This window comes from Paralichthys olivaceus, chromosome 13, assembly GCF_024713975.1.
Source record: "Paralichthys olivaceus isolate ysfri-2021 chromosome 13, ASM2471397v2, whole genome shotgun sequence".
NCBI lineage: Eukaryota > Metazoa > Chordata > Actinopteri > Pleuronectiformes > Paralichthyidae > Paralichthys > Paralichthys olivaceus.
Window position 1 is genome coordinate 9,244,560 of NC_091105.1, and position 25,186 is coordinate 9,269,745.

The 25,186-nt window shown below is 42.1% G+C and overlaps 2 protein-coding genes across 3 annotated transcripts; both read left to right on the plus strand.

The window, feature by feature from the left end:
• The first annotated feature begins 42 nt into the window (after positions 1-42).
• lmtk3 (lemur tyrosine kinase 3) lies at positions 43-18,629 on the plus strand. Of its 2 annotated transcripts, none has more exons than XM_069537572.1 (16): positions 43-479; positions 2,761-2,906; positions 3,278-3,425; positions 4,150-4,223; positions 4,416-4,534; positions 4,805-4,892; positions 5,865-6,013; positions 6,166-6,250; positions 6,353-6,474; positions 7,339-7,488; positions 7,600-13,840; positions 13,930-14,090; positions 14,594-14,727; positions 15,123-15,457; positions 15,544-15,628; positions 17,180-18,629. In XM_069537572.1, exons 1-16 carry the CDS (start codon positions 389-391, stop codon positions 17,305-17,307), a joined length of 8,256 nt encoding a protein of 2,751 aa, XP_069393673.1. In that variant the 5' UTR covers positions 43-388; the 3' UTR covers positions 17,308-18,629. The 2 variants fall into 2 exon arrangements, with proteins under 2 accessions (XP_069393673.1, XP_069393674.1); XM_069537573.1 differs by having other exon boundaries at positions 44-479; positions 2,761-2,891.
• Positions 18,630-18,736: 107 nt separating this feature from the next.
• Positions 18,737-24,673, plus strand: prpf31 (PRP31 pre-mRNA processing factor 31 homolog (yeast)). Its single transcript, XM_020093029.2, has 14 exons — positions 18,737-18,914; positions 20,184-20,399; positions 20,479-20,539; positions 20,687-20,770; positions 20,867-20,964; positions 21,221-21,327; positions 21,507-21,676; positions 21,831-21,988; positions 22,089-22,178; positions 22,647-22,774; positions 23,113-23,185; positions 23,971-24,099; positions 24,196-24,294; positions 24,391-24,673. The coding sequence occupies exons 2-14, from the start codon at positions 20,184-20,186 to the stop codon at positions 24,502-24,504; spliced, it is 1,527 nt and encodes a 508-aa protein (XP_019948588.1). The 5' UTR covers positions 18,737-18,914; the 3' UTR covers positions 24,505-24,673.
• Positions 24,674-25,186: the final 513 nt, after the last annotated feature.

Here is a 25,186-nt window from a genome sequence, read left to right on the forward strand (position 1 = left end):
ACAGACAAGCTGAGGACAGAGGGAGGAAGAAAAGATGTGAGTGAGGGAGAGAGGGGGGTGACGGTGGGGTTGTTCTCAGACGCAGGGATGTGTGCGTGTACCCGGGGAGCCGCTGTGGACTGAGGAGGCAACAATAGAGCATCTCCTCACACACCGTGTTTAATTGCGGATTAGAGGGAAGGGGGGGAGGAGGAGGGAGCACAACAAGGAGACGCTCTTTATTTATTAGGAGAAAAGCGGAGGAGGGGGAGGCAGAGACAGCGTGAGCCCCGGAGACGACACAGACCGTGGCGGCGGCGGTGCAGGCGGAGCAGAGCAGCGGGAGGACACCGACGGTCGGCGGCGTCGCTCGGATGCTGTTGTCGCCTCCGCTCCGGACGAGGCGACGATGCGGCCACACTGCTGGGTGATGGTGGCGCTGGCGGGGATCATGTCGTACCTCAGCCCGGAGAGAGCGCTGGGAGCCCCGCAGAGGGAAGGTGAGCGGAGTCGGTGGAGGAGGAGGAGGTTGTTTGAAAACCTGTGAGTGATGCTGGAGAAAGGAGGCAGAGGAGGAGAAGGAGGGGGATGTAGTCAGCTATGAAAAGGCCTCTCTCTATATAATATGCCTGAGACATAATGCGATGTGTTATTATTGCAGTGCGAGGCTGGTGGGTGATGGGGAGGGCACCATGTTTGCATGCAGTGATGCAAATATTGGGGGGGGGGGGGGGGGTTCTGCTTCGATCCCGGGCCTCACATCGATGCCATTTAAAAACACAATGTAATTTGTGGTCATCAACATTGAAACCCTCGGTCACTGCGAGATATTGAGTCTATAAATAGCTCCTGGATGTTATTTAGCCTATTAACCACTGCTGGCATCTTTATTCTCCTCAATCTGAATATGCCTCCCCCATCCCACAAGATCTGGCAGAGGGACTGTGTGTGTGTGTGCAGTCATTGTATTGGTGGTGTATTGTTTTGATGAGAGCTGCTGGCAGGGGCTGCTGCTGCTGCTGGTGGGAACAGGCCCTGGGTTAGCTTCCTATTTATATGCAGTGTCTCTCTGTCTGGGGAGAGATGAGAGAATCGCACATGTACAGGAATTGTGCATCAGGATTTTGGAGCCGCTACAGTCATGTCTTCTGTGGTGCATGTTTTTTAGTGGACTTGACTGTTATCTCCCAGGTGCATGGACAAATGATTCCCATCAGCAAATTAGCTGTTGTATTCCTCTTTGTTTCACCTGCTCGAAATTATCTAGAATTTATTGAAACCCGCAATGTACCAAATTTTCACGTTTGACTCCCAGCCAGTATACGTTGATAGGAAGGTGGTTTTACATGCTGAACACATCCTCACTTACCTTTGCTCAGACTGCCTGTGTTTAAATAAGTGAGTCCTGTTTTCATTGCAACTTTTTATAAGCAAGAAAATGGGAATCATGATCAAAATGTCAATAGAAATTAAGCCTTTTCATCGAGTTCACAAACAGAAACATCACTTCTTTTGTTTTTTTTTGAGGAATGTTTCTTTTTTACAATATTTATTAAGTTGGTAAATTATTCAATATACTTCAAAATTTATGTATGCAGTGTTTACAATATCATGACCTCGTGAATGAATGTATTTTTGGATTTTTATGAAGGACACTGAGATATTTTAAGACAAAGTGAATAAAACATAGAATAAGTGATTTATTTGCAGGTATGGTTTCAATATGATTCCAATTAAATGTCTGGGATTTTTTAAGGACATTTTCATTTTTATTACTTAAAGTTATTGGGGATTGTAATATGTTTTAAATATTTCAATTGTGTATAATGTGCATTACATAATATCAGTGAGAGCAGCCTGTGTTTGGAGCTACATGGATCTATATGTGAATGTTATTCTGGCGTCCTAAATGCTGTTTTGTTTACACAGGCATGAAGAGAAGTATTTAATTTCTATGGTTTAAATATTAGTATCTACGTTCTGTAGATGGCCGCCTTCTGTTTATTTCAAGGTGTTGTTGCTCCTCTCTCTCATCATTAGTACTGAAATGTTTGTCTGTAGTATTGACATGAAACCTTTTAGATAACACCTGAAGGGTATTTAACCACCCTGCCCTGCCCCTTTTCTTTTCTACAGATGGTTCACTTCTCACAATCGACCATGTTGAGGTACAAATATCAAATGTCCCGATCCCTCCCTCTCTCACCTGAGTAGTCAACCTTCCTGATTTGAGTCAATCTTTTCCAATTTCCAACCCTTTCCCAATTTAGCGCTCCCGTTTTTACCTAAATGACAACTCCAGCCACCCCCCTTCCCTGCTTCTTAACTGTGTTTCCTGAGTGGAATGCCATTTCTGATATCTCCCCCCTCCCCCCATGCTTTTGTCCTTACTGGAATGGTATATTCTCCCACTTTCAAACTTTTAATTCCAGTCTCTATTTTCTTTTACTGATCCAGACAATGTTTTTGATCTTCAGCTTAGTTTCTCTTCCTGCTTTTTTAACCCCCCACCCCAAATCCCCTGATGCAAGCTGTCCATTGGGGTCCTCCACTGTGTCCCAAACCTGCTGCTAAGAAAACGCTCCAGTCGTTTCCCCCTCTTAAAAAAACCTATGTAACAAGAATTTACACTTTTCTGATTCAGTGAACTTTCTCTTTTTCTTCTCACTGACTCAAACCTAACAGTTTGCCCCTCCCCACCTTACAGAAGCACATCCACCCTGACTTGCTGTATTAACTCCTCTCCTCCCTTCTATTTTCTTCTTCCTGTCTTCCCCTCAGTTTCTCAATCTAGGGCTGCATCTCTCTCTCCTCCACCCTATGTCGTCATCCTCATCTCTTGCTCTGGGCTCGTCTCTTTCGTCCTATTGCTCCTCACCTGCCTGTGCTGTAAAAGAGGAGTGGGGTTCAATGTAAGTCTTCAACATGTAAGAGATTTATTCACCTCCCTCTGCTTTCTTTGATTTGTCACACCTTCTTGTGCATTCCTGCATGGGTTTTATATAAGCTAGACAAACTAGACTCGGTAAACTGATGGAAATAGAAACAGTCAATGCCTCCTATTTAATGAGGTAGAAATGGTCAATAATCATCTCTCCGTCTAATCTTGACTAAGCCTCCATCTTTCATCCAACAGAGTTGTTGTTGTTTAGCTGACAGGCTGTCATTACTCTGAGGAGCTGTTCTCTCATTGTCTGCCCTTGATACTTACTGCTAAAGTCAACCTTATTACCGTATTAAGTGAAAAGAGACAGAGTGAAAGAGTGTGGCTTATTTTCTATTCTTAATTATCAACCAGGAGTTTGACAATGCCGACGGGGAGGAGTGCTCTGGAGGCTCCAGCCCCATCCAGGAGGACAGCCTGTCGTCATGTCCCTCCCTCCCTGAGGTTTACACCTTACCAGTCAGAGACAGGTCCAACTGCCCCGCCCTGCAGGATGGAGCAGGTAACAATTCTCCTGCTCACTCTTATTTCAGCATGAGTTCAGTTTTGTTTTGAAGGATTTGAAGCTCGGATGAGAGCCAGTGCTAAACGCCCTCAGGCTCTGTTGCCTGAATCGCTGAAGTGGATCCATTAAAGGTCTCAAACCGAGTATTCAACCAGTATGGGCAACATCAGTGAAGTGGAAACTATGATCTGTTTCATCGCTCTGAGTGAGCAGGTGATGTTTGACATTTGTCTGACCTGCAGTGACAGAGGGACAGATTTGTGCTTGGTAACGATTAGAGCTTCAGTGGTTAGTTGATTAATCAAATTTTGATGAGCTGAAAATTAATTGGCAGCATCTTAAATAATCAGTTAATTGCTTATTTCATTCATTAAATTTGTTTTTCCAGCTTTACAAATTTGAGAATTGGTAGTAAATTAAAAAACTCAGGGTTTCTTTCTGTTGGTCAAACAAAACATGATGTTATAAGTGATTTGAGAATATAATTGGCTGATGGCAATAGATTTGTGTCTGAGGGAATGCTTTGTGTCTGTCAGTATTTCCTATTTTGCAGCACAGTGCAAAAATGAGTGGTTTGTTATTAGATGCTGGCTGTTCTTTCTTCAGTCTATCAGTTTTTAAAGCTGTTTTTTCCCCTGTTGTGTAACATTATATCATAAAAACATCACTTGCTGACGACTGCATGACCCTGATCTTTTTTTATTTCTCTTCTTCTTTGCAGACTCTAAGTCTCAGTGCTTCAAAAGACACACTTTAAACTACCTTCAGGAAATAGGAAATGGCTGGTTTGGAAAGGTAAGATGATTGCCTCTCACAATCAAATCATTTCAGAATGAACCTCGTCATAGTGTAGATTTTCTTTTTTCTTACACACAGTTTGCTATGTTTAATTTAATACTGGACGCAGACCAGGTCAAAATAGCTCTTTTACTGCCGATCCCCTCCTGGTCATTCTTCCGTGTGATAGTCCATCGATCTCTTCTATAGGTGATCCTGGCGGAAGTGCTGTGTGACTGCAGCTCCTCTCAGGCTGTGGTGAAGGAGCTGCGTGTCAGTGCCAGCCCTCTGGAGCAGAGGAAGTTCTTGGCTGAGTCAGAGCCGTACAGGTGGGAGTAACTGCTAAAGTCAAGAAGCAATTTTTGGACCTTAAAGTCAGGTCATCCATAAGTTGAGGCTGCTGTATTAACCAAATTAAAATATAAACAACACTTTTCTATACTCTTTTCTCTGGGCAAAACCAGCGAGTACCATCCCAACTCAAACACAAACTGAATAATATGACCACAAGGAGTCATTTTCACACACGTTCTATCTTGTTTATCTTTAACTGCCCTTTAATCTATGTGTCCATCTCTCTGTGGTGTCTCTTTCTACAGGAGCCTTAAACATCCCAACATCCTTCAGTGTTTGGGGCAGTGCAGTGAGAGCATCCCGTTCCTCCTGGTTATGGAGTTCTGTCAGCTGGTAAATACAAATCAGCCAATTTATAATGATTTGATACTATACATTGTACTATACAGTAAAGGACAAAGGGAAAAAGGGAAACTGAACATACAAAATAATATATGTGCTCAAAAAGCAGCTAAAGCTGTGTCATAATTCCAGCACTGCACGAGAGGTGGGTCATTTTGAACAGAATATAATATCCACCTAATTTTATCTTTCTTTTGTCTTGCTTTGGATTTTTTGACGCTGCATATTCATACACAAATATTATGGCAGCTTAGGAGTCCTATTAATCGTCACATGTCAGTGAAAAAACAATGCTAGTCACCAGACTGCTTTTTCCAACAAATGCTGTTAATTAGCATGCAAGCTGTTATATTCAGCCTTTGTTGCAGTTTGTAATCAGGCTTTAACTGCATCAGACATGAAGTTATTTTTAATCAGAGCTTAACTTTGTTTATGCCTTGTTTTATTTTCAGTAGCTCTGTATATTATTGCTGCATTAGAACTATAGGTGTCCCAGTGACTATGAAATCAAGAAGATCAGTTTGTTTTCCCTCCATTAGCTGCCTTAATCACTGGCTGATTAAGAAAACTATGTGAGTGGACTCTCAGGCCAAACAAAAACACAAGCAGATCAATGACAGAAACACAGTGAGAGAAGCCAAACCACACTGTCACCATATACGGCTATTACCCTCTTTTTCACACTTTGTCACCCGTTTATAAATTCCTTATTTTATTTCCTTGCCCTTCCTGAAGCACTAATGACTAATACAAAGTCTGCCAGCTCATTACCTATTCCCCTGCTGCTTCTCTCTCCCTCTATGATGGAAAATACCTAAATGAGGAAGTGTCTAATGCAGAAGTCACAAATATCACTCGCAGCATGAGAAACTCGCTTACTGCCGATATGGCATTATCTCATCTTCTACTGAAGACTATATACATTTCAGTTCCTGCATTATTATTGTCTTGATATACAAACAGGGTGACCTGAAGAGGTATCTGCGAGCCCAGCGCAAGTCAGATGGGATGACTCCAGACTTGCCGACTCGGGATTTGTTGACTCTTCAGAGAATGGCTTTTGAGATCACCTCTGGCCTGCTGCATCTCCATGAAAACAACTACATCCACAGGTCAGCTGTGGCTTCACTGCCATGCATTATTCAGTTCAGTTCAATTATCACGACCAAAGTCTTTAAACAAGATTGCATGTCTCCTATAGTTAGAGACAGAGAGTTTGGTTCTCAGATTGATGTGGTTTGGTGGTTGTGTTCTCGTCATGCAGTGATTTGGCTTTAAGAAACTGTCTGCTGACCTCCGACCTCACTGTCAGGATAGGCGACTACGGCCTTTCACACAACCATTATAAGGTATGTGGATGTGTACATCTGATCCTAAACCATGCAACGTATTTCATCTTTGTTGTGTCTGAGGTAATGTATTATAATTAATTCTGCTGTGTGTTTGTGCAGGAGGACTATTACCTAACTCCAGACAAGCTATGGATCCCACTGCGCTGGATTGCTCCTGAGCTGCTGGAGGAATACAGAGGATCTCTTATCGTTACTGACCAGACCAAGACCAGTAATGTGTGGTAGGTTTTACGTGTCATCCTGCTCCTTTGTCTGGTGTGAACAATATTAAAGTCTGCTTCCATTTCTCTCATCAGTGGTGGAACCCTAACTCTAAAATATTCAAACCTGTTACATGAGCAAAAATACTATTAAATAGACAAAAAGAATAAACCTTAAATCTCTTGATACGTATGCACTTGAACTCATCTTAAGGAAGACATGTTTTGAACACTGAACGAAAATTGTGCGAGTGTATTGTGTGCTGATAATAAGAAAAGCTCTTTGTGGAGTCTTGTTTGTAGTTTCAAAATTCTTCTGAATCTTGCATTGATGTGAAACTAAAGAGACAAAGGCAGCTGATTTGAAAATGCTCTCCAACAACTCATTCCACAGATAATTAAGCCTTCTGTTTAAAATCAGTGTGACCTCAATGTTGCTGAAGCAGAGTCTGGATTTCCATCAGTGTGTCAGCAGTCTACTTGTTATAGCCAGGCCCAGAAATACCAAAGGGAGTGATCAAAAACAAAGGCTTGAACTGGACTGAACCCTTAGGCTCTGATTTTACAGACTCCACTTTAATGTGTTTTATTGAAGGAACCAACAGGACATAATTCCTGAAACAAAGTAAAGTAGAAGAGTATTGACTTAAGTTTTGAAGAAGATATGAATAATCTTGTTCCCTTTTCAGACATTTTCCCTTTAATAATTGAATTAAATATAGAATATCTTTACACTTGTTTTTTTCTGACTATGCCTTTAATCTTGTCTATTGGGAAGTCAGAGCTCTGAATGAATATGGTGTTGCAGAACAAGCATTACATAACCAAAACCTAAGAGGGCTGTGAACATTAGTCTCACCATCTCTTCATCTTTTTCTCTTCCAGGTCGCTGGGGGTGGTGATATGGGAGCTATTTGAATTTGGCTCCCAGCCCCACAGACACCTAAGTGATGAAGAGGTGCTGACCTTCGTTATTAGGGAGAGACAGATCACGCTGGCCCAGCCCAGACTCAAACTCTCCCACGCAGACTACTGGTCAGTGCACTTATTCACAAAATGATTATTTATTAATGATGTTAATCGAAGGCAAGAATACCTTAATTGTGTCTCTCATAACTTTCCTCCTCTGTTTGCTCTTCTCTTCAGGTATGAGATCATGCAGTCCTGCTGGCTACCTCCATCTCAGCGCCCATCTGTAGCTGAGATATTCCTCCTCCTCTCCTCCCTCTTGGCCGCAGAGCGAGGAATGGCCAGGGGGAGTGTTGGGGAAGAGGATGAAGAGGACGAGGAGTATGAGGAGGGCAGGGGAAGGAGAGGCGAGAGCGAGGAATCGTTTGAAAGACGCTGGGACTTACTCCGACCACCTGCCTTCCAGACTGCAGCAAACGAGCGGCAAAGGGAGAGACAGTACAGCAGGGAGGACAGAGACAACTCTTACCCCCTGCTGGACCCGGTGGGGAACTGTATCACCCCGTCCTCGTCTGAATTGGACGACATCCTGACAGTCACTGAAACAAGCAAAGGATTGAACTTTGAGTATTTCTGGGAGAAGGCTCATGCCAGACGAGGCTACAAACCACTTCCTCCTCCTCAGCCAATCCCTACTGTGAATAATAACCACAGACAGTCTTTGGACACTCCCACTGTGGTCCCGGTTATTAGCGCTCGCAGTCCCTCCCTTGCCAGCGAGTACTACATTAGGTTAGAGGAGCATACTCCCCAGGACAGGTCGCCAACTCTTAAAGGGAAGGCACAGTGCTCTTTCCGCTCCGACTCAATTTGCCCTGGAGATGTGGAGCTGGTTGAGATCCGCAGTGGGTTGCTGGGTAAAGAGCGCATCCCGTATTGTTCCTCTGACAAATGTGGAAAGGGGCTGCAGACGGTCAGATCCAGTGAGGTTCAGCTCCAGGTGCCTAACACAGGTATGGCAGAGTTCAGAGACACTTCCAGCAGAGTGACTGACTTCTCAGTGGTTGATTTAGGGGACGACGAAGAGGAGGAGAAGAAGAAGAGCAGTGAGGGAGATAAAAGATCATCAAGTTCCCAAGCCCCAGTTCTCCCTCCCAAACCTCGCTCTATGTCCATGTCATCAGCCAATCACCTTCACTCACGCCCCCTCCCCGCCCCTCCGCTCGGATACAGAGGACTGCCTCACTACAGCATTAGCGGAAAAATCGAGACAGACCCCCATCACATGAGCAGCTGTCCACCTTCTACTTTTGATCACTTTGGGCTCCATCGCTCCAGACAGACTCTACCCCCATCCCCGTCCCTCTCCCCGTCCCTCCCCCCATCCAGCCATCCAATTTACCCTCAGCCTCCTCAAATGTGTCCTCCTCCTCTCCCTCCCCACTCCAAACCACAAAGAAGCTGCCCCAGCTACAATGAATTTTACTCCAGATACAGTAAGCCGCAGATGCAGAGATGCAATAGAGACCCACTATCCAGTGACTTGTCACATAGAGAGAGTGTCACCAGACATGCAGCATCATTGCACAACTCAAAGGAGGCTTCTCATCCACGTGTAAAAGCCTTTGATTCCCCTGTTCGTCGAGAAAACCCTTTGCGCCCTATTTATCGCAATCTACCCCGCCCCCAGACTGAATGCCAGTCTTCGTCCAGTCCCACCTACTCAGATGAGGATGACTCTCCCTTCATGTCTCCTGAGAGACCCTGCGGTGCGACGACTGTCACCCACTCCAGCCTGTCTGAAGATGCAGACCCAGCCATTCCGGACCTCTTCTTCAGGGGAATGAAAAGGACGCAGTCTCGGCTCGACACCATCCTCCCTGCCATTTGGAAAGAGGATGCTGAACTTCAGGCTGAACGTGTAGCCGCAGCGAAAAAATCCCCTATGCATTTGTTTCTGACAGAAATATCTACTGTGACAGAGTCCAACGAGTCCAAGTCAGAGGCTTCATGGGAGGGAACGAAAGTGGAGAAAAGAGATGGAGAGGGATGGGGAAACTTTGTCTTGCCCAACAGAGGAATGAGACGTTCCCAGTCTCTGATTACAGAGCTGGGATCAGTGGGGCAGTCATGGGGGCCAGAGAAACATATCAACCAGACAGGAGCTGAGGAGGAATATACAGTTACTAAAGAATCATTTCAGAGGGAACTTTTCCTGACAGAGATCGACACAGGGAGGATGGACGTGGATGTGGAGGAAGGATCAAGCAGTGACCCAGTAAAATACCTCTATCCTGCAGGATCCAGATTACGGCCATTTGTCTGCACTCCAGGCTTTCCCTCATGCACTGAGGCTGAGGACGCGTATTCAAAAGGTATACGCAGGTCTCGTTCTCTGCTCTCTGAGATCACCATCAGCAAGCAGGAGTCTGATCTACAGCAAACTGAGAAGGAGCCACAGAGAGCTGAAATGACCAGGGAGGAGTTCCTGAAAGAGATCCAGTCGGCGGAGACCTTTTTGACGGAAATAATATCAAGACAAAACGCTGCAGCAAACAGGAAGGAGGCAGAACCCGCTTCCTCTCCTACTCCACTATCACCTGAATATGAGTCCATATGCATTGACCCAAACTCCACACAGACCATTAGTTTTCAGTCAGAGAACTCCATACGAAGCAAAGGCAAAGATGATGCACAAACCGAGGCCATCTATGCCCAGGTGACCAAGCGTGCTAAAAAGAGTGAGATAAAAGTTTCCATCCGACCTGAGATCCCAATCCTTCACATAGGATCAAACAAACAGAATCTCAAACTGGACAGCCAAGGAAACGATGCTGACCACTGCCAATCTGGTGAGTTTGTGTTTTCAGAGATCATGCCCAAAAACGGTTTACTGCACAACCAGATGCCTGCATGTCAGAAGGAGGAGGAATGTGCGGATGGTCCTGCTTTACCTGCCAGAGGAGAGCAAACAGATCTCTCAGAGGCATCTTCTCTGGAGTCCTCTGAGAATGTCAAAGAATCCAACACTGTGATACTGCATGATAACCAATTGCTGTTTACACATGAAGCAAATACTCAAAAGTCTGCTGTTGTAGGGAACGGTGAAATAATGAAGGAAGACCTACGGGCCACTAGTCCTGAGAGAGGAGATCAAATATGTGGAAAGACTGATACCACGTCACATGATCCCAAGACAGAACAGAACCACGCTGATAACATTTCTGCAGCTGCTGAGTTGGAGAACTCTAAAAATATGGGTTCTCAAAATGACGATGAAAGCTTTGTAAAGACAAAGAGAGAAAATTTACTTCACTTCATTGATGGCGGCCCAGAAAAATACTGTCAAAAGGCAGCCAGTCCTGCCGCCACTCCAACCACTCCAGACTGGGACCCATCCTCTGATGTCTCGCTCGTCACCCCCACAGACTCGGTCCTGTCACCTATGACTTCCAGCTCGGCCGACTGCCTCACACCTAGTGACTCATGGACAGGAGGAGGAGGAGGGAGCAGCGGGTGGCGAGCACTGGGAAATGAAACACCACATCGAGACTCTGCCTATTTCTCAGACAGTGACTGGGAGGGTGACGGGATGAACAGGAGGAGCAGCGATGGACTCAACTCATCAAGGCCGAGCAGCGGTCGAGGAGGAGATCGGGGAATACTGACAGGGATTGAGGAAAGAACTGAGGAGGAGGGAGAGTTTTGGGAAAAGAGTCCTTTAAGAACTGGAACTGGAAAAACTGTCATGACGTGTGAAGAGGGTATAACATATCAAAATACTGAAAATTGCTTCTATACTCTAGCTGATGACAAAGATATTCTTAGCAAAGGGCTGCAGTCCTCACAGAGGGACGATTCTGGCATTTTCCACAATGACAGCAAAAAGTCAACATTGCTGTGTGACGATCCCCAGGCCAAGGACTGTGTTGAACTTATCGATACGTTGTTCTCTAAGTTAGACGATGAGCCACTGAAAGGGCTGCCACACAGTCATGTAGACAACCTCTACACAGATGGCATCGTCTCCCAGATAACAGATCACAGACACCAGGACTCTGCAGATAACGATTCCAAGAGCCTCACTGAGACAAATGTTTTGATCAGGTCTGTATCTGGTCAATCCAAAGACTGCATGTTAAGATCAAGCATCAAAGATCACACAAGTGTTTCAGAGATCGATGTTGATCTCTCTGCACTGAATTCCCTCAAACATGGAAGTGACACTGTGGAAAATGTAGAACTGTCCAAAGTTGCCAACGGAGATTCCAGAATATCTCAACTATACAGCATTAAAAGCAATAACGCCATACTCATGGATGAAACGCAGTCAGAGGTTGAGTCAAGGGATGATGGGAAGTCTGACAGTGATAAAGTGAGTGGACTGACATGGGCTCAGAGGGATGATGAAGAACCTGAGACACGTGAAGAAAGGCCTGGTATAGACCACAATGAGCTGGGTCTGAGAAACCTCTGCTGCTCAAACAGCAGCGAGGAAAAGAAGACGTCTACAGAGACGGAGAAACAGCTGGCTGCTGCAGAGATGAGTAATGCCATGAAGGAAAAGTCGCCCCTGAGAGGACGAGCAAGTGGCGTTGACTCTGCAAACGATGCGGATACAGATTCCTGTGAGGGCCTGGATGTTAAAGCTAAAGAGTTATGGAGTGCTCTGGAGGAGGATGAAGAAAAATCAGGTCCTGACGTGGTGAGAGGAGAGTTTGACTGCCACCGTTTCTCACAGTCAAGGGACTTGCGCTTGTGGCCCGATGAAAATGACCAGTGGGCGTCTCCGGAGAAGAGGTGCCAAGATATGGAGCTAAGATCTGAATTCTTCTCCGGCTTCAGTAATAAAGCATGGGAGGTGGGGGACAGGCTCGTGGTAGGTCAGGAGTTTTGGGAGACTGAGGAAAACGATGAACTTGCAGGAAGTGAACCTCACCCGGCTGTCCAGGAGGGTTGTGAAGAAATGTGGAATGATGAAACACAAGGACTGACCGGTAATCTCAGCATGAAGGAAAACATTGACCCGGAGGACAAAGAAAACCAGCCGGCTTCCCAATCAGTACACATACAACAGGATGAAAATATTGAGAATCTAGGAGAAATTGACAGTTTCAACAAGGTGCTGAAAAGAGAAATCTCAGATATTGAAGTGGAGAATATAGAAATCCCCGAGCAAGAGACCTCAAAGCAAAGAGAGAGGCAGATTTTATCATGCACAGAGACGGTCGGGTACAGGGAAGGTTGGCTAGACTCGACAGAGACAGAGGAGAATCACAATTTTAACAGTTGGCCTCAGAATCACCTCAGCGAGATCCAAACGGAGGAGCAGGCATCAGCTGAGCATGTTGACCAGGAAACTGATTCTAATTTAGATAACTACTTAAGTCACACTCAGAATAACAGCGCAAATATATCAATTTGCATCACAGAAGCTCCTCATGTGAACTTTGCAGACCTGGAAAATGAGGAATCAGGTTTAGATTCAGAGGCTGAAATGAGACCACAGCTGTCTGGTTACATAGAAGATAGAATTGTCTTCATGAACACAGAGGAGGATTTCAGAGACATTCAGTCAGATCCCATCTGTTGTCCCCGTGACCTTGACTCACAGGAGGAGATAGATCCACAGGTAGATAATTTCAGCTCCGTAGATTTTCCAAGTCCTCCACCGAGCATAGACCTTGACGTGCAAGATGATAAATTGGAAAGTTTGGACGACTCGTTTCCTAGTCCACCGCTCTCTGTTATCGAGGCAGAGGAGTTCATTAGTCACATTAATCTAGACGACTTTATTGCCAGCACTGACACTGAGCAGTATATTTTCCCACCGCACAATACAAACGTCCCGCAGCCTCCACTGCATGAATCCCCCCCTGCTCCAACGCAGAGTAAAGGGATCTTGGCCAACCTGAACCTGCCCTCTGTGCATATAACAATGCATGATGACAGCAATTTTACATCTGACAGTGAAAGTCAGGAGGAACATAATGACCTCTCCCAGAAAACATCATCCACCACCCCCTCTTCACCCCAAGCTCCTGTCAACAATCTCCCAGAACTATTGATTTCTGAGTGGAAAGATTTGGACGAGGAGCCCCTGGAGGATTTTGAAAAACTGGAGCAGTTGTGCTGCATATCTGGGGATGAGGAGGACGCTCTGGGGGAGCTTTTCTTGGGAAACCTGGAGCTCCTGGAATCTTTGAAGAAATCACCTGATCAGAAAGGTAGCAGCTCCGGGGATCGGGACACAGGTGAGGAGATTTGTGACTCCTCTCCTCCCAGGGAGAGCAGGGTGGATTTGAAGGAGGATGGAATCTCCAATAACTTTGATAATCTGGGGGAGTCTGCACCTCCCATGATCCTGGATTCACAAGAGGAGATCAATGAAGTGCTGAGATCATCAGGCCAGACATCTGACATCAAAGACCAGGGGTCTCTCTCCAAGATGACAACGAAGAACGGCCTAATGATGCAGGTGAGTATGTTTCTTGAGAGTAAAGTTTGCTCATTGTATTATTATTCTGACCTTATTCACCCGTCTGTTGTTTTGTTTTGTTGGTTCAGGTGTGTGAGGAGAGGCTGCAGTTCTCCCTCAGTGAAAATGTGAAAACAAATGTGCTTTGGGGAGCGACTGTGAAAGACACTGCAACGCTGCGACCGTGGGGAGAACAAATCTCAGAGAGCAGCAAGCTGGTCACTGTGAAAGAGCAGATAGATGATGAAAGGTGAGACGAAGGTTAAACATGGAGATCTTACCCTTAATATCTTAGTTTATGTTTAAAGGTTTGGTTCATGCAAATGGAAAACACAAAAATACAGATTTTCCTTTTTACTTCTGGTAGTACTGAATCTTTTACTGTATCTACACTTGAGTTCTGATTTTGGGGGGAAAATTCTATTCTTTTGCATATGTTAGACTTTTTTTTTTTTACTTTAAGGGCTTCATAGTAATTTGGCCACACAAGTATTTAGCTATATATATATATATATATATATATATATATATATATATATATATATATGTATGCTTTTATTTGTTTTTAGATATCGCTCCCTGATTGTTATTTACGATGGAAAGAAAAAAAAATCTACAGAACACACTGCGACTAGATTTGATTGGAAAATATTTTGTTTCAAAACTATAGACATGCTCTTGTTTTTAATATTTTAATCAATTGACTCCATTTTTAATAAATTCATATTTCTCCTGTTGTTGCTGTTGTTGTAGTGAAGAGGAGCTGGAAACTGTTCCCAACGTTCAACCCGACATCGACGAACATGAAGAACCTAAAGAAGAGCCGCTCACTGTGATTGAACAACCTGAGGTTACACCTCAGCCCATTGCAAACCAGGCAATGAAAGGTACCTTCATATCACGTTTGTTACAAATAATAACTTATAAAATACAAACTCAATATACATAAATGACTTATTATTATGTACTGTATGATGCTGTGAGTTCCTTAGTCGAACATGTATAGTACATCTCAGTAGTTTATTTTTAAATGAACAAAAAGTAGAATAAATTATTCTACCTCAAGGATTGTTTTGTTTTCATTGTGTGAAAATGTTTTCTGATTTTGACAAAAATTTTTTAATAATATATAGTTAAGAAAGAACACTATTTTCCAATGTATAATGTATTTGTACATAAGTTTTACTTAGTTACTTATCTTATCTAAGTATGAACTGATGTTTACTTCCAGTTAGACGAGAGTATTGTATTTAATATCTCTTCCATTCTCTCATTTTCACAGCAAAACTCGCTCGTCTGTCTCTCGCCCTCCCTCCTCTCGCTCTGACTCTCCCCCTCACCCCCACCGGTAAAGGAGGATTTGGGGATGGAGCGATTGGAAACAGGATTGGAAGACGGAGAGGTCTGTCGTCAGGGAGCGACCCTGACGATGATGAGGAGGATGAACAGGAGGACGAAAGTTCCCGGAGGGTGATCGTCGTCACAGAAACCGACGTGGACAAACGCGTTGGGCTGAGGAGTCTGCTGAAGTCACCCAAGGAGCCAATGGACAGAGAGAGGGACAGAGGACGAAATGTGTCCTTTTTTGATGATGTCACAATCTATCTTTTTGATCAGGTATTTCTCATAAATTTCAAACATAATATACAGATCATTTTAGATTTTATTAGAGGAAGTCTGACTTTTCTGTTTCATCACAACAGGAAACTCCAACAAATAAGTTGAGCTCTTCAGCTACCACGAGTCCAGCTGCCGTTTCTGTCAAAAGCAACAAGTTGGATCTGCATGGTAAATTCAAAATCATCTCATGCTACTGATGAATAGTAAATAAAGATGGGTGACACATCTCCTCCTCCCACTGCACACAAATGAAGCCAAAATATCTGTGTCATCATGTAGAGCCCAACTCTGCACACTAGAGATTGTGATGTGGAGCCGTGGTATCGAGGTCTCAGCTATCAAACAGCTAATTATGTCTTAACTGAATGGAAAAATCAACAATCAAACATACATCAGTGTGATAGGCATTAGCTAAAATTACTGTAAAGATCTTTGGAAAAAATGTATTCAACCTGTACTTTGTGGTTGGTATTGCACCGGGCCACAAAGAGTAAAATTGAGGTATTTTGCACATCAGCATTTATAGCATTGTTGCTATTTTCATTTTAGCACATAGCACAGAGCACACTTTTTCCACCATAAAGAAAATGTGCATTAAGCTGAAATATCTTTCTTTATTTATAGCTATTATCATTGTTTCCACCTTGATCTTCAGAATGATGTAATAAAATCTGACAGTCTCTAACTCATAAAATCACTGAAATGGAAAACCCTTAGTTCAACCATCTTCTCGCTAGAGTTAATCTTCTGTAATCATCCCCCTCGACTCTGTGACATGAGCGCGGACATAAATACTGCCATCAACAATGCAACCCTAAGCTGTGTTTCCCAACACAGTTTAATTTGCTGTCTCGACTCTCTCTCACTTTCCATTTTTAAACTCTCATCACCTCATTCACAGAATAATGAAAGTTTGGAATCAGAATATTGTTCGTAATGAAGAAACCCCAGAATTAGATGCTTTTATGATCTTTCTTAGTCTTGAAAAAAGAGGCTGTGTTCCTTTTCGCATTTAGTTTTTTAAAACTAGAAACCATTGTGTTTTTCCTAACCTAGTTAAGTATTAACTAATATATGCAGATTAATGGTTTATTTTCTTCAGTGTATTTGGTTTGGCATTAATGTCTGACTCTTTATCCATGTCACAGATAGATTATTAGACAATGAGCCACTGTGCACAGACGTGTAAAGTCCACCCACCATAAATAGAGCAAGACTGAAAGAGACACAAAACAACATTGTTTATAGTTGTTGAGTTCAGTAATATACTGCAGTAAAACCAGAACTGTCAGGTTGGTTTAAAACCAAAAGAGACTTGTCCTTTGTTCCATGTTGGAGATTTGGGTCTGTTACGCTGGTAGTATTTAATGTAGCCTCAAACAAAGATGAGGGTCTACAGAGGTCTGGTAACCTGATATTCTTTCTGTGCATATTTATTTTTATTTTCAAACAGTAGTCTTCAAACCCAGTGGACAATGTGACGTCACTTCAATTTATCAGTCTTGACACAGCTTCTGGAGCCGCGAAGAGATTTTGTCAAGATCTTTGAAGAATAAAGAGTTCCCCTTTGACGGTCATTTAAAACAGTCTCTTGCCTCTGGGCCCCACCTTTGGGCTCCTAGGTCTGAGCTCAGTAGTCCCATTGAGTAATCCACTCAACAGTTCCAGCTTTGAAGGGTTTCACTTTATCACGTCTGATTTTGTTTTTCTTACCATCAGGGCCAAACATCAAAAGCAAAGAATCAAAGAGGAAAGAGGATTTAAAACCAAGGTCGCCTGTGGGGGCCAATCCAGTGACATCATCGCGCTTCACTGTCAGTCCTGCTAACGACCCCCACTTGGTGTGATGTTAGGTGTCGTCGTGGGAACCTTCAGAGCTCAACCCTCTTGGACTGGCCAGTGAATTAACCACAACAACCAGCCAATCGCCCAGAGGCTATTTTTTTATTGAATAGGCAACTGAAAGAAAGATACTCCCGTTCTTGAGGCTGGACACATTCCAGGTTTTACCAGCGACAGGATTTTGTATGACAGGGGCTGCTGTGCTCCGGCCTGCCATTGTTTACAGAGTTTATTCAGAGCCTTCGGCTACAAGAAGTCTTTGCAAAAGGCAGCATATGCTAAGAGAAGAGGAGCCTGGAGCTTTGTAAAATCTGAAACTGATTTGACAGCTATGCAGTGGGAGTCTTGCTGTGTACCAGCTTACCTTCTCTTTTTCTGCTTCATTCTGTTGTATTATTCCCCAGATGTGCGGGGAATGCACTTTCTTTAGTCATTCATCTGTCTATGTAAACGGTTGGATTCCAGTCCTCTCTTTATAAAAGTTGTTTGTTGCAGTCAGTCGGTTGTTCCTGTAGGCAGCAGTTTGAATCAGAAATCGCTTGACTCCTTGATTTGAGAATACTCATTTACATTTGTACAAATATCATAATACAAGTGTATACAGTATCATTTTAGAGCTGTTTACTTTTAGATGTATTCTTAGACTGCACGGAAAATCAAACAAGCTATGTTTCTTAATACTTTTAGTTCCAAAAAGGTTTATCTTCTATTATTTATTATTAAGTATTTATTTATTTTATTTTTATCCTTTTATGTAAAGCCAGTTTCCATGCAATATTTTATTTATTTTGGTATTTACTTATTTATAATTCGATTTATTTATTTGCTTTTGTGCAATTAACATATATTAACCTAACTGTAATTTGTTTGGGACAGAATGCATCTAGGTTATATCCTCTGTAAGATCTTCATAACATATAAATCGAAAATATTTTCCCAAACGTATTAATTGCTAAAAAAAAGTATTTTGTATAATTTTACTTGTTAATATATGCCCATCTGTGTGGAACTATGTCCTGTAATGTTTGATTATTTTCCTATGTCTATGGATTTTTAGCTGTCTCGTCATTCTTTGACCTCGTTTAAAGACAGTTAATGTAGCTTAGCATGAAAAATGGAAGCCGCTCATCGGTGAATAACTCCATCTGTTTGTGTATCTGTTAATTTATGCCATTTTCTACTAATAAGAGTCCATCATGCAGTCGAGGTCCAACTAGTCCATTTGTTTAGTCTGTTTAAATGTTGGTTTAAAACCTGTATTGTTTTAAGAATGGTTTTCAAGGGGTAATGTATAAACAAGGGGAAATAAAAACCACAAAAATGTGAACCTCTTATCGAACTGTCTCATGACAATAAATCTCATTGTTTTGTTATGATATCCACCGGTTTTTTGCTTTTGCAGCATGTTGACTACATTTCCCAGAAACCCCTGCGAGGGAATGTACGTATTTAGTCGGCGACAAACGAAACCTCCGCCTGAGGATACAACAACACTGAGCCACACTCTGACGAGGAAACTCATCCCAACGAGCCGAGCTACTTTTATTCTGAAGAGTTTCAAGCGTCAGTAAATCATCAGTAGTTTTGTGTCTTTAGTCGAAAAACCGTCGAGGTGAGTTTACGTCGTTTAATAAACGTTTAGCCAACGTTCAACAAACGTGTGCTAATGCTAGCTAGCTAACACGAGCCATTCAAAAACCTCACTAACTCTGTGTCCGACCATGAAGTGCTCTGTTCTAGTTTTTCTCATTGTCTCATGTTCCATTCATTGAAATAGTTTGAGAGACTGAGAGGTTCACGATATCCTGAGGTTATAACTCCAGCCATTATCTCCAAAGCTTAAATAGCTAACCAACCAACCAGCTAGCTTCTCCATTTATTGACTGAGTGTTCTTGTTACTTGAATATTACTGTGTTAATATTACAGTGATTAGATATATCCTTCTTTAATGGCAGGATGGGTTTTAAAGGCGCCGTTTTTCTAAGTTGCTTGTTTTGTAAATTGTCTGTAATTTTTTTAAATTATAATGAGTTAAACTGGAGAAGATGCGTGAAAGTTTTATTTATTTTATTCATCAATCCAACCAAAAACCTCATATTAGTTTTGGACCCTTGTGTTGTGCCAAAGCTCCAGGTAAAAAAACAGTGCTATAAATGTTTGAAGAAACATGTATTCATATGTTGTGTTAATATTACTTCATTAAGTTAATATTGCAATGTTCATGTAAGTTGTAGTATTTTTATTGTTGTCTGTTGCATATTAGTCCTGTAACATACTTCACACTCAGAAAAGGGATTTTCATGATGACAAAATCAAAATGTAAATGAAAGTACTTCTAAGAATTACTCGTCAAATATACAGAAACACACACTGATTTCTTTTCAGAACATTTCAATATTCAAGCAGTTCTGGTTTACTACCTTTTTAACTCATTCAACAAAACAACGGACACAGTTAGTTTTTGTATTTCAACCTAGAATCAGAATTTTAAACCTTTTTTTCATCTAAATTCATGAATTATTCCCTGAGAAATCAATGAAAATGTTTGCAACACAATGTTAACACGTCACAACATATCAGTAATGTATAAAGGGCAGTGACTTTATTTCACTAGGCTAAAACATTATGAAAAACAGTACTTGCAGACAGAAGACAGCTGTCTCTCAAGAGTTTTATCTCTGTGCTATGTCCAGACCCATAAGGACTTTGATACTGCTTTGCTGTAGGTCTTATATAAGAAGATGTGTAGTGCTTTTCTACACTTCACATGCCAGGGTCCAGTCAATAACACTCAAGACTACTGGCGGCCCATGGCATTAAGTTTTAGCTTGATAAAGGAAGTTATCTCCTTGTCCTCACATTCTCTGCTGCTGTCTACAGATGTCTCTCGCGGACGAGCTCCTGGCTGACCTTGAGGAGGCCGGAGATGAGGGGGAGGAAGGGCTGTACCCAGAGGAAGAAGAGAGGGATAGTGATGGAGAGGCGACCCAGGGAAGGACAGAGGGAGGACTGGAAGACATCCCAGAGGAGATGGAGGTGGACTACAGTAAAGCAGAGAGTGTTGCGTCCATCGCCAAGCTCCGCAATAGCAAACAGGTGAGAGGGCTTTACACTATTTATACACAATAATATGCCAGGTTTGGTCATCGCTTTTATAACCTTGTTGTTTGATCAGTTTTCAGAGATCGTTGACAAAATTTCAGAATATATTGGAAAGCAGCGCAAGAATTCAGATGGTGAGTGTAAAGCATTTATTGTTTTTTCAGACATTCTATAATACGTTTTATGTTGTAACTGTCAAGATGTGTGAAAAGCTTTTACAAATTCCTCACCCTGGTGTAAATTGGCTGTAAGTGTTGTACGGTTTGTGTGTTTCCTTTTAGTCTCCGGTCCTGTTGAAGCAGACCCAGAATACAGACTGATTGTAGCAGCCAATAATCTCACAGTAGAGATCGACAACGAGCTCAGTGAGTCGCCTGTTGATTATACCTTTTAAAGAAATAAGGATTTCATTTAGTTCTGTATAATCAAAATCATCTTTTGTCTTTCTGCCTTGTTTTCAGATATCATTCACAAATTTACAAGGGACAAATATTCCAAGAGGTTTCCGGAGCTCGAGTCGCTGGTTCCAGATTCTTTAGATTACATTCGCACAGTCAAGGTGAGAAGAGTTTTTCAACTTTTCTGTCAAAACACAATTTTGGATTGAGACCACGATGTCCATAGTTACCATTTTTGCATCACTTGCACAGATTTTTTGTAGTTATTGATGCATGTATGGAAATAAAAGGCCCACAAGTGCTGCACTATCTAAATAACTTTTATTCCAGATTTTCCTTCACCCTGTTTATTTTTATTCACATAGAACAGGTTCAGCAGGTTGTTATTAATCAACATGAATGTTTTTTTTTTCTTAGGAACTGGGCAACAATCTGGAGAAATGCAAAACCAATGAGACTCTGCAGCAAATCCTCACCAATGCCACTATTATGGTCGTCAGTGTCACAGCCTCAACCACACAGGGGTGAGTCTGTCTGCTGTTCTGATTAAATGGTGCTGCTTTACGTTCTGCAGGTTGACGTCCTCACAGTCAGCTGCTCTGCTGCTATTTACATGCATATCATTATGAGATTATGTAACTGTGTTTAATCATACAAAATGTGTTGCTGAAAGTTTATTTTCTTTATATTTTCATGGTTGTAGGTTACAGCTAACTGAGGATGAACTGAACCAGCTGGAGGAGGCATGTGATATGGCCCTGGAGCTGAACCAGTCTAAACACAGGATATATGAATATGTTGAGTCCAGAATGTCTTTCATTGCCCCAAATCTGTCCATCATTGTCGGAGCGTCAACAGCTGCAAAGATCATGGGTGAGACATGCAGAAATATGCACTCACTGCAGGATTACACAGAAAGGTCACAACTGTTGATGGACTCTGTGATTACAGTTATTTTTGGCATTACTTTCACTTTGATCTCATTTCTGCACCCTCTTTCTTTCTCTGGTTTCTCCTTTCTATTCAGGTATTGCTGGCGGCCTTACTAATCTCTCAAAGATGCCGGCCTGTAATCTGATGCTGCTGGGAGCTCAGAGAAGAACCCTGTCTGGCTTCAGCAGCACATCATTGCTTCCCCACACCGGCTTTATCTACCACTGTGATGTTGTACAGTCACTACCACCAGTGAGTCAAAAAAGATAAATATAAACAATGTATTTACACCCCCCCCCCTGCATTGCAGCTTCTTTTGTTATCTAACAGCTTCTGCCATTGTTATGTTCAGGACCTCAGGAGGAAGGCAGCTCGGCTGGTGTCTGCAAAGTGCACGCTGGCTTCACGAGTGGACAGTTTCCATGAGAGCTCAGACGGCAAGGTGACTTCTCAGAAAAGACAGATAAGCTGCTTTCAGACATGCACTGAACTCTGGATATTCTCCACACTTTCTCCAGAGGAGATGTTTGTGTGACCTCAAATGTTCAAGTGCAAATACCTCCCAATGAAAATGTGGTGTCATACACATAGAAACATACCTGTGTGAAAGGCGAACTGCGGGTAAAGTCTGGACCGAATTCTCAGGACTTTACCCGCAGGTCATGTCTGAAAATAGCTCTACACATTCATGCGGAATCTGTGTGTAGATACTAATGAAAGAGCTACAAAATGAATCCATTAGACACACAGACGAACTGATATATATATATTTATTTATTTTATGTCATTTATACATATGGGGGACCAGAAATTTCTAACAACCTTAAACTTTCCTATAAGAAATTGTAACTTGTCATAAAGTTTAAAAAAATTTTTTTTTTTTTAAATCTTGTCTTTTTTTCCTCCTCAGGTTGGCTATGATCTAAAAGAAGAGATAGAGAGAAAGTTTGATAAATGGCAGGAACCACCACCAGTGAAGCAGGTCAAGCCTCTGCCGGCTCCACTGGATGGACAGAGGAAGAAGAGAGGAGGAAGGAGGTACGCAACCTGTCAGCAACATAAAACACTGACTTGCCTTGTCACAAAGACCACGAGGACAGAGGGGAGATGCTTTTAGAACAAATTTCTAAATGAAATCTAAAGGTCTTAATAGAAGAATTTTACAGAGAGTGAACTGACTTTTATTTCCAGAACAAAATAAAAGGAAACATTGTGTAACAACTGAGAGCAGAACAAAGCACAAGGCCGTGCAGGATGATGGAAGACAAGAGTCTTACATAACTTGCACAGCCAAGTTTAGAATATCACCGTCAACTACAAGTGAATAAAAATATAAAATGTGCTCTCTGCTGCTCATCTCATCTCTTCTTCTGCAGGTATCGCAAGATGAAGGAGCGTCTCGGGCTGACTGAGATCAGGAAACACGCCAACAGGATGACCTTCGCAGAGGTCAGTGGATACGTATATATATATATATATATATATATATATATATATATATATATATAAAGCAATATAATGTTACAGTATATTTATTGTTGTCTGTTGCATATAAGTCCTGTAGAACATCTTATACTCAGGAAAGTGATTTTCATGATGACAAAATCAAAATGTTTATGAAAGTAGTTTAAAAGATTACACGTCAAATACAGAAACACTGATCCCTTTTCAGAACATTCAAATATGAACTGATTCTGATAGACAAAACAACTGGGACAGTTAGTTATAGTATGTCAGCCAAGAATCAGAATTTTAATTTCAAACTTTGTGCCAGAGACAATTGAAGCAAGATACGGTTTAATGCTTTCACTGTCTCTTGTCCTTGCTATGACTCTCGCTCCAGTTTACAGAAACTGTGGTTTTACCAGGAAAGAGGAAACGCTAGTGAGCGGTCTGATTTCACTCCAGTGCAAGAAAACTCCCAACTTAAAAAATATCAGGAACAAAGCTAATTTCTATCATACATTATCGCACCAGTGTTCCAGAACTGCGTACATCACTATAAGACACAGTATTGAAGAAAACTAGTATTTACTAAGTAGTCACTTGAGATACGGTGAAACATATATAATGTGAAAATACTTAGCATGTAATACTCAGCATGTAATACTCAGCATGTAATGCCTGTTTGCTTGTAATAAAATGTTTTTCTTGGAAACCTGGATAATGGTTTTTGATCTTTCAAGAAGACAATGCAGTGTGATCTTGAGCTTACCTTTGACGTGTTTTTGCAGATTGAAGATGATGCATATCAAGAGGATCTGGGCTTCAGTCTGGGTCAGCTGGGGAAGAGCGGCAGCGGGCGCGTCAGGCAGGCTCAGGTTAACGATGCCACCAAAGCCAGAATCTCCAAATCCCTCCAGGTAAACACATTAACTATGGATTTAAATTCCTAACAACGGCATATGAAACATTTGTCCTGATTTCTAATGCCTCTGCTATTTTTATTTTTACAACAGAGGACATTGCAGAAGCAGAGCATGACATACGGAGGAAAGTCGACAGTCAGAGATCGCTCGTCAGGAACCAGCTCCAGTGTAGCGTTCACTCCTCTACAGGTAAAAAACAATGTTTTCTCTTTAATCCAATGTCTGCTGAGAAGATTGCTGGTTTATGTTTATCCAACAATGTTTTGCTGCTGTGGTTGTCCTCAGGGGCTGGAGATTGTGAACCCACAGGCTGCAGAGAAGAAGGTGGCTGAAGCCAACCAGAAATATTTCTCGAATATGGCAGAGTTCCTGAAAGTCAAGAAGGACTCTAAGATGTAAAGACTCTCCCACACACACACACAGTTATCTGGCATGTGGGCAGTTGCACTCAACACAGCAAGTGTTAGTTCAGTTTATTTACAAATTCATATGACATTGTGCTTTGTCCTGTATTTTAGTTATTAAGTTTTGATTTTTCCATTTTAATAAAATGTGATAATTTGACAAAGCGTGAAGGAAGTTTTTACTCATTACACCGTGCTTTTAAAATCAATTTTCTACAAATAACTGCACACGTCAAATTTGAAACCATTAACTCGCGGTTGGTCGTATTACTTGAATAAGTCTCGTCAGGCTCTAAAAAACAAATCCACGCCTCCCGTAAAAACTGTGGTGACATCCATCAATTTAAACTTTTTCTAAAGCTTAGAAAATAGATGAATCCATGTTCCCTGTAGTAATGACAGGACTTTACACCACACACTGACTTGTACTTTCTTAAAAGGATTTATTGAAATAGTACAATCCTGTTTATGACCCCATTTTATGACATCTCCCATGCAGAACTGTGATGAGAAAAATTGTAAATACGTCTTGAAATTCACATTTTTAGCAATTTCTTCACTGACCTTCCCTTTCTGAAAACCTTAAAACCCCCAAAAATAGAATCTATAAAAGGCAAATCTCTCATAACTTTACTGTATTTTATCTTCTTTTTTTGTCCCCCCCCCCCCAGAAGCCT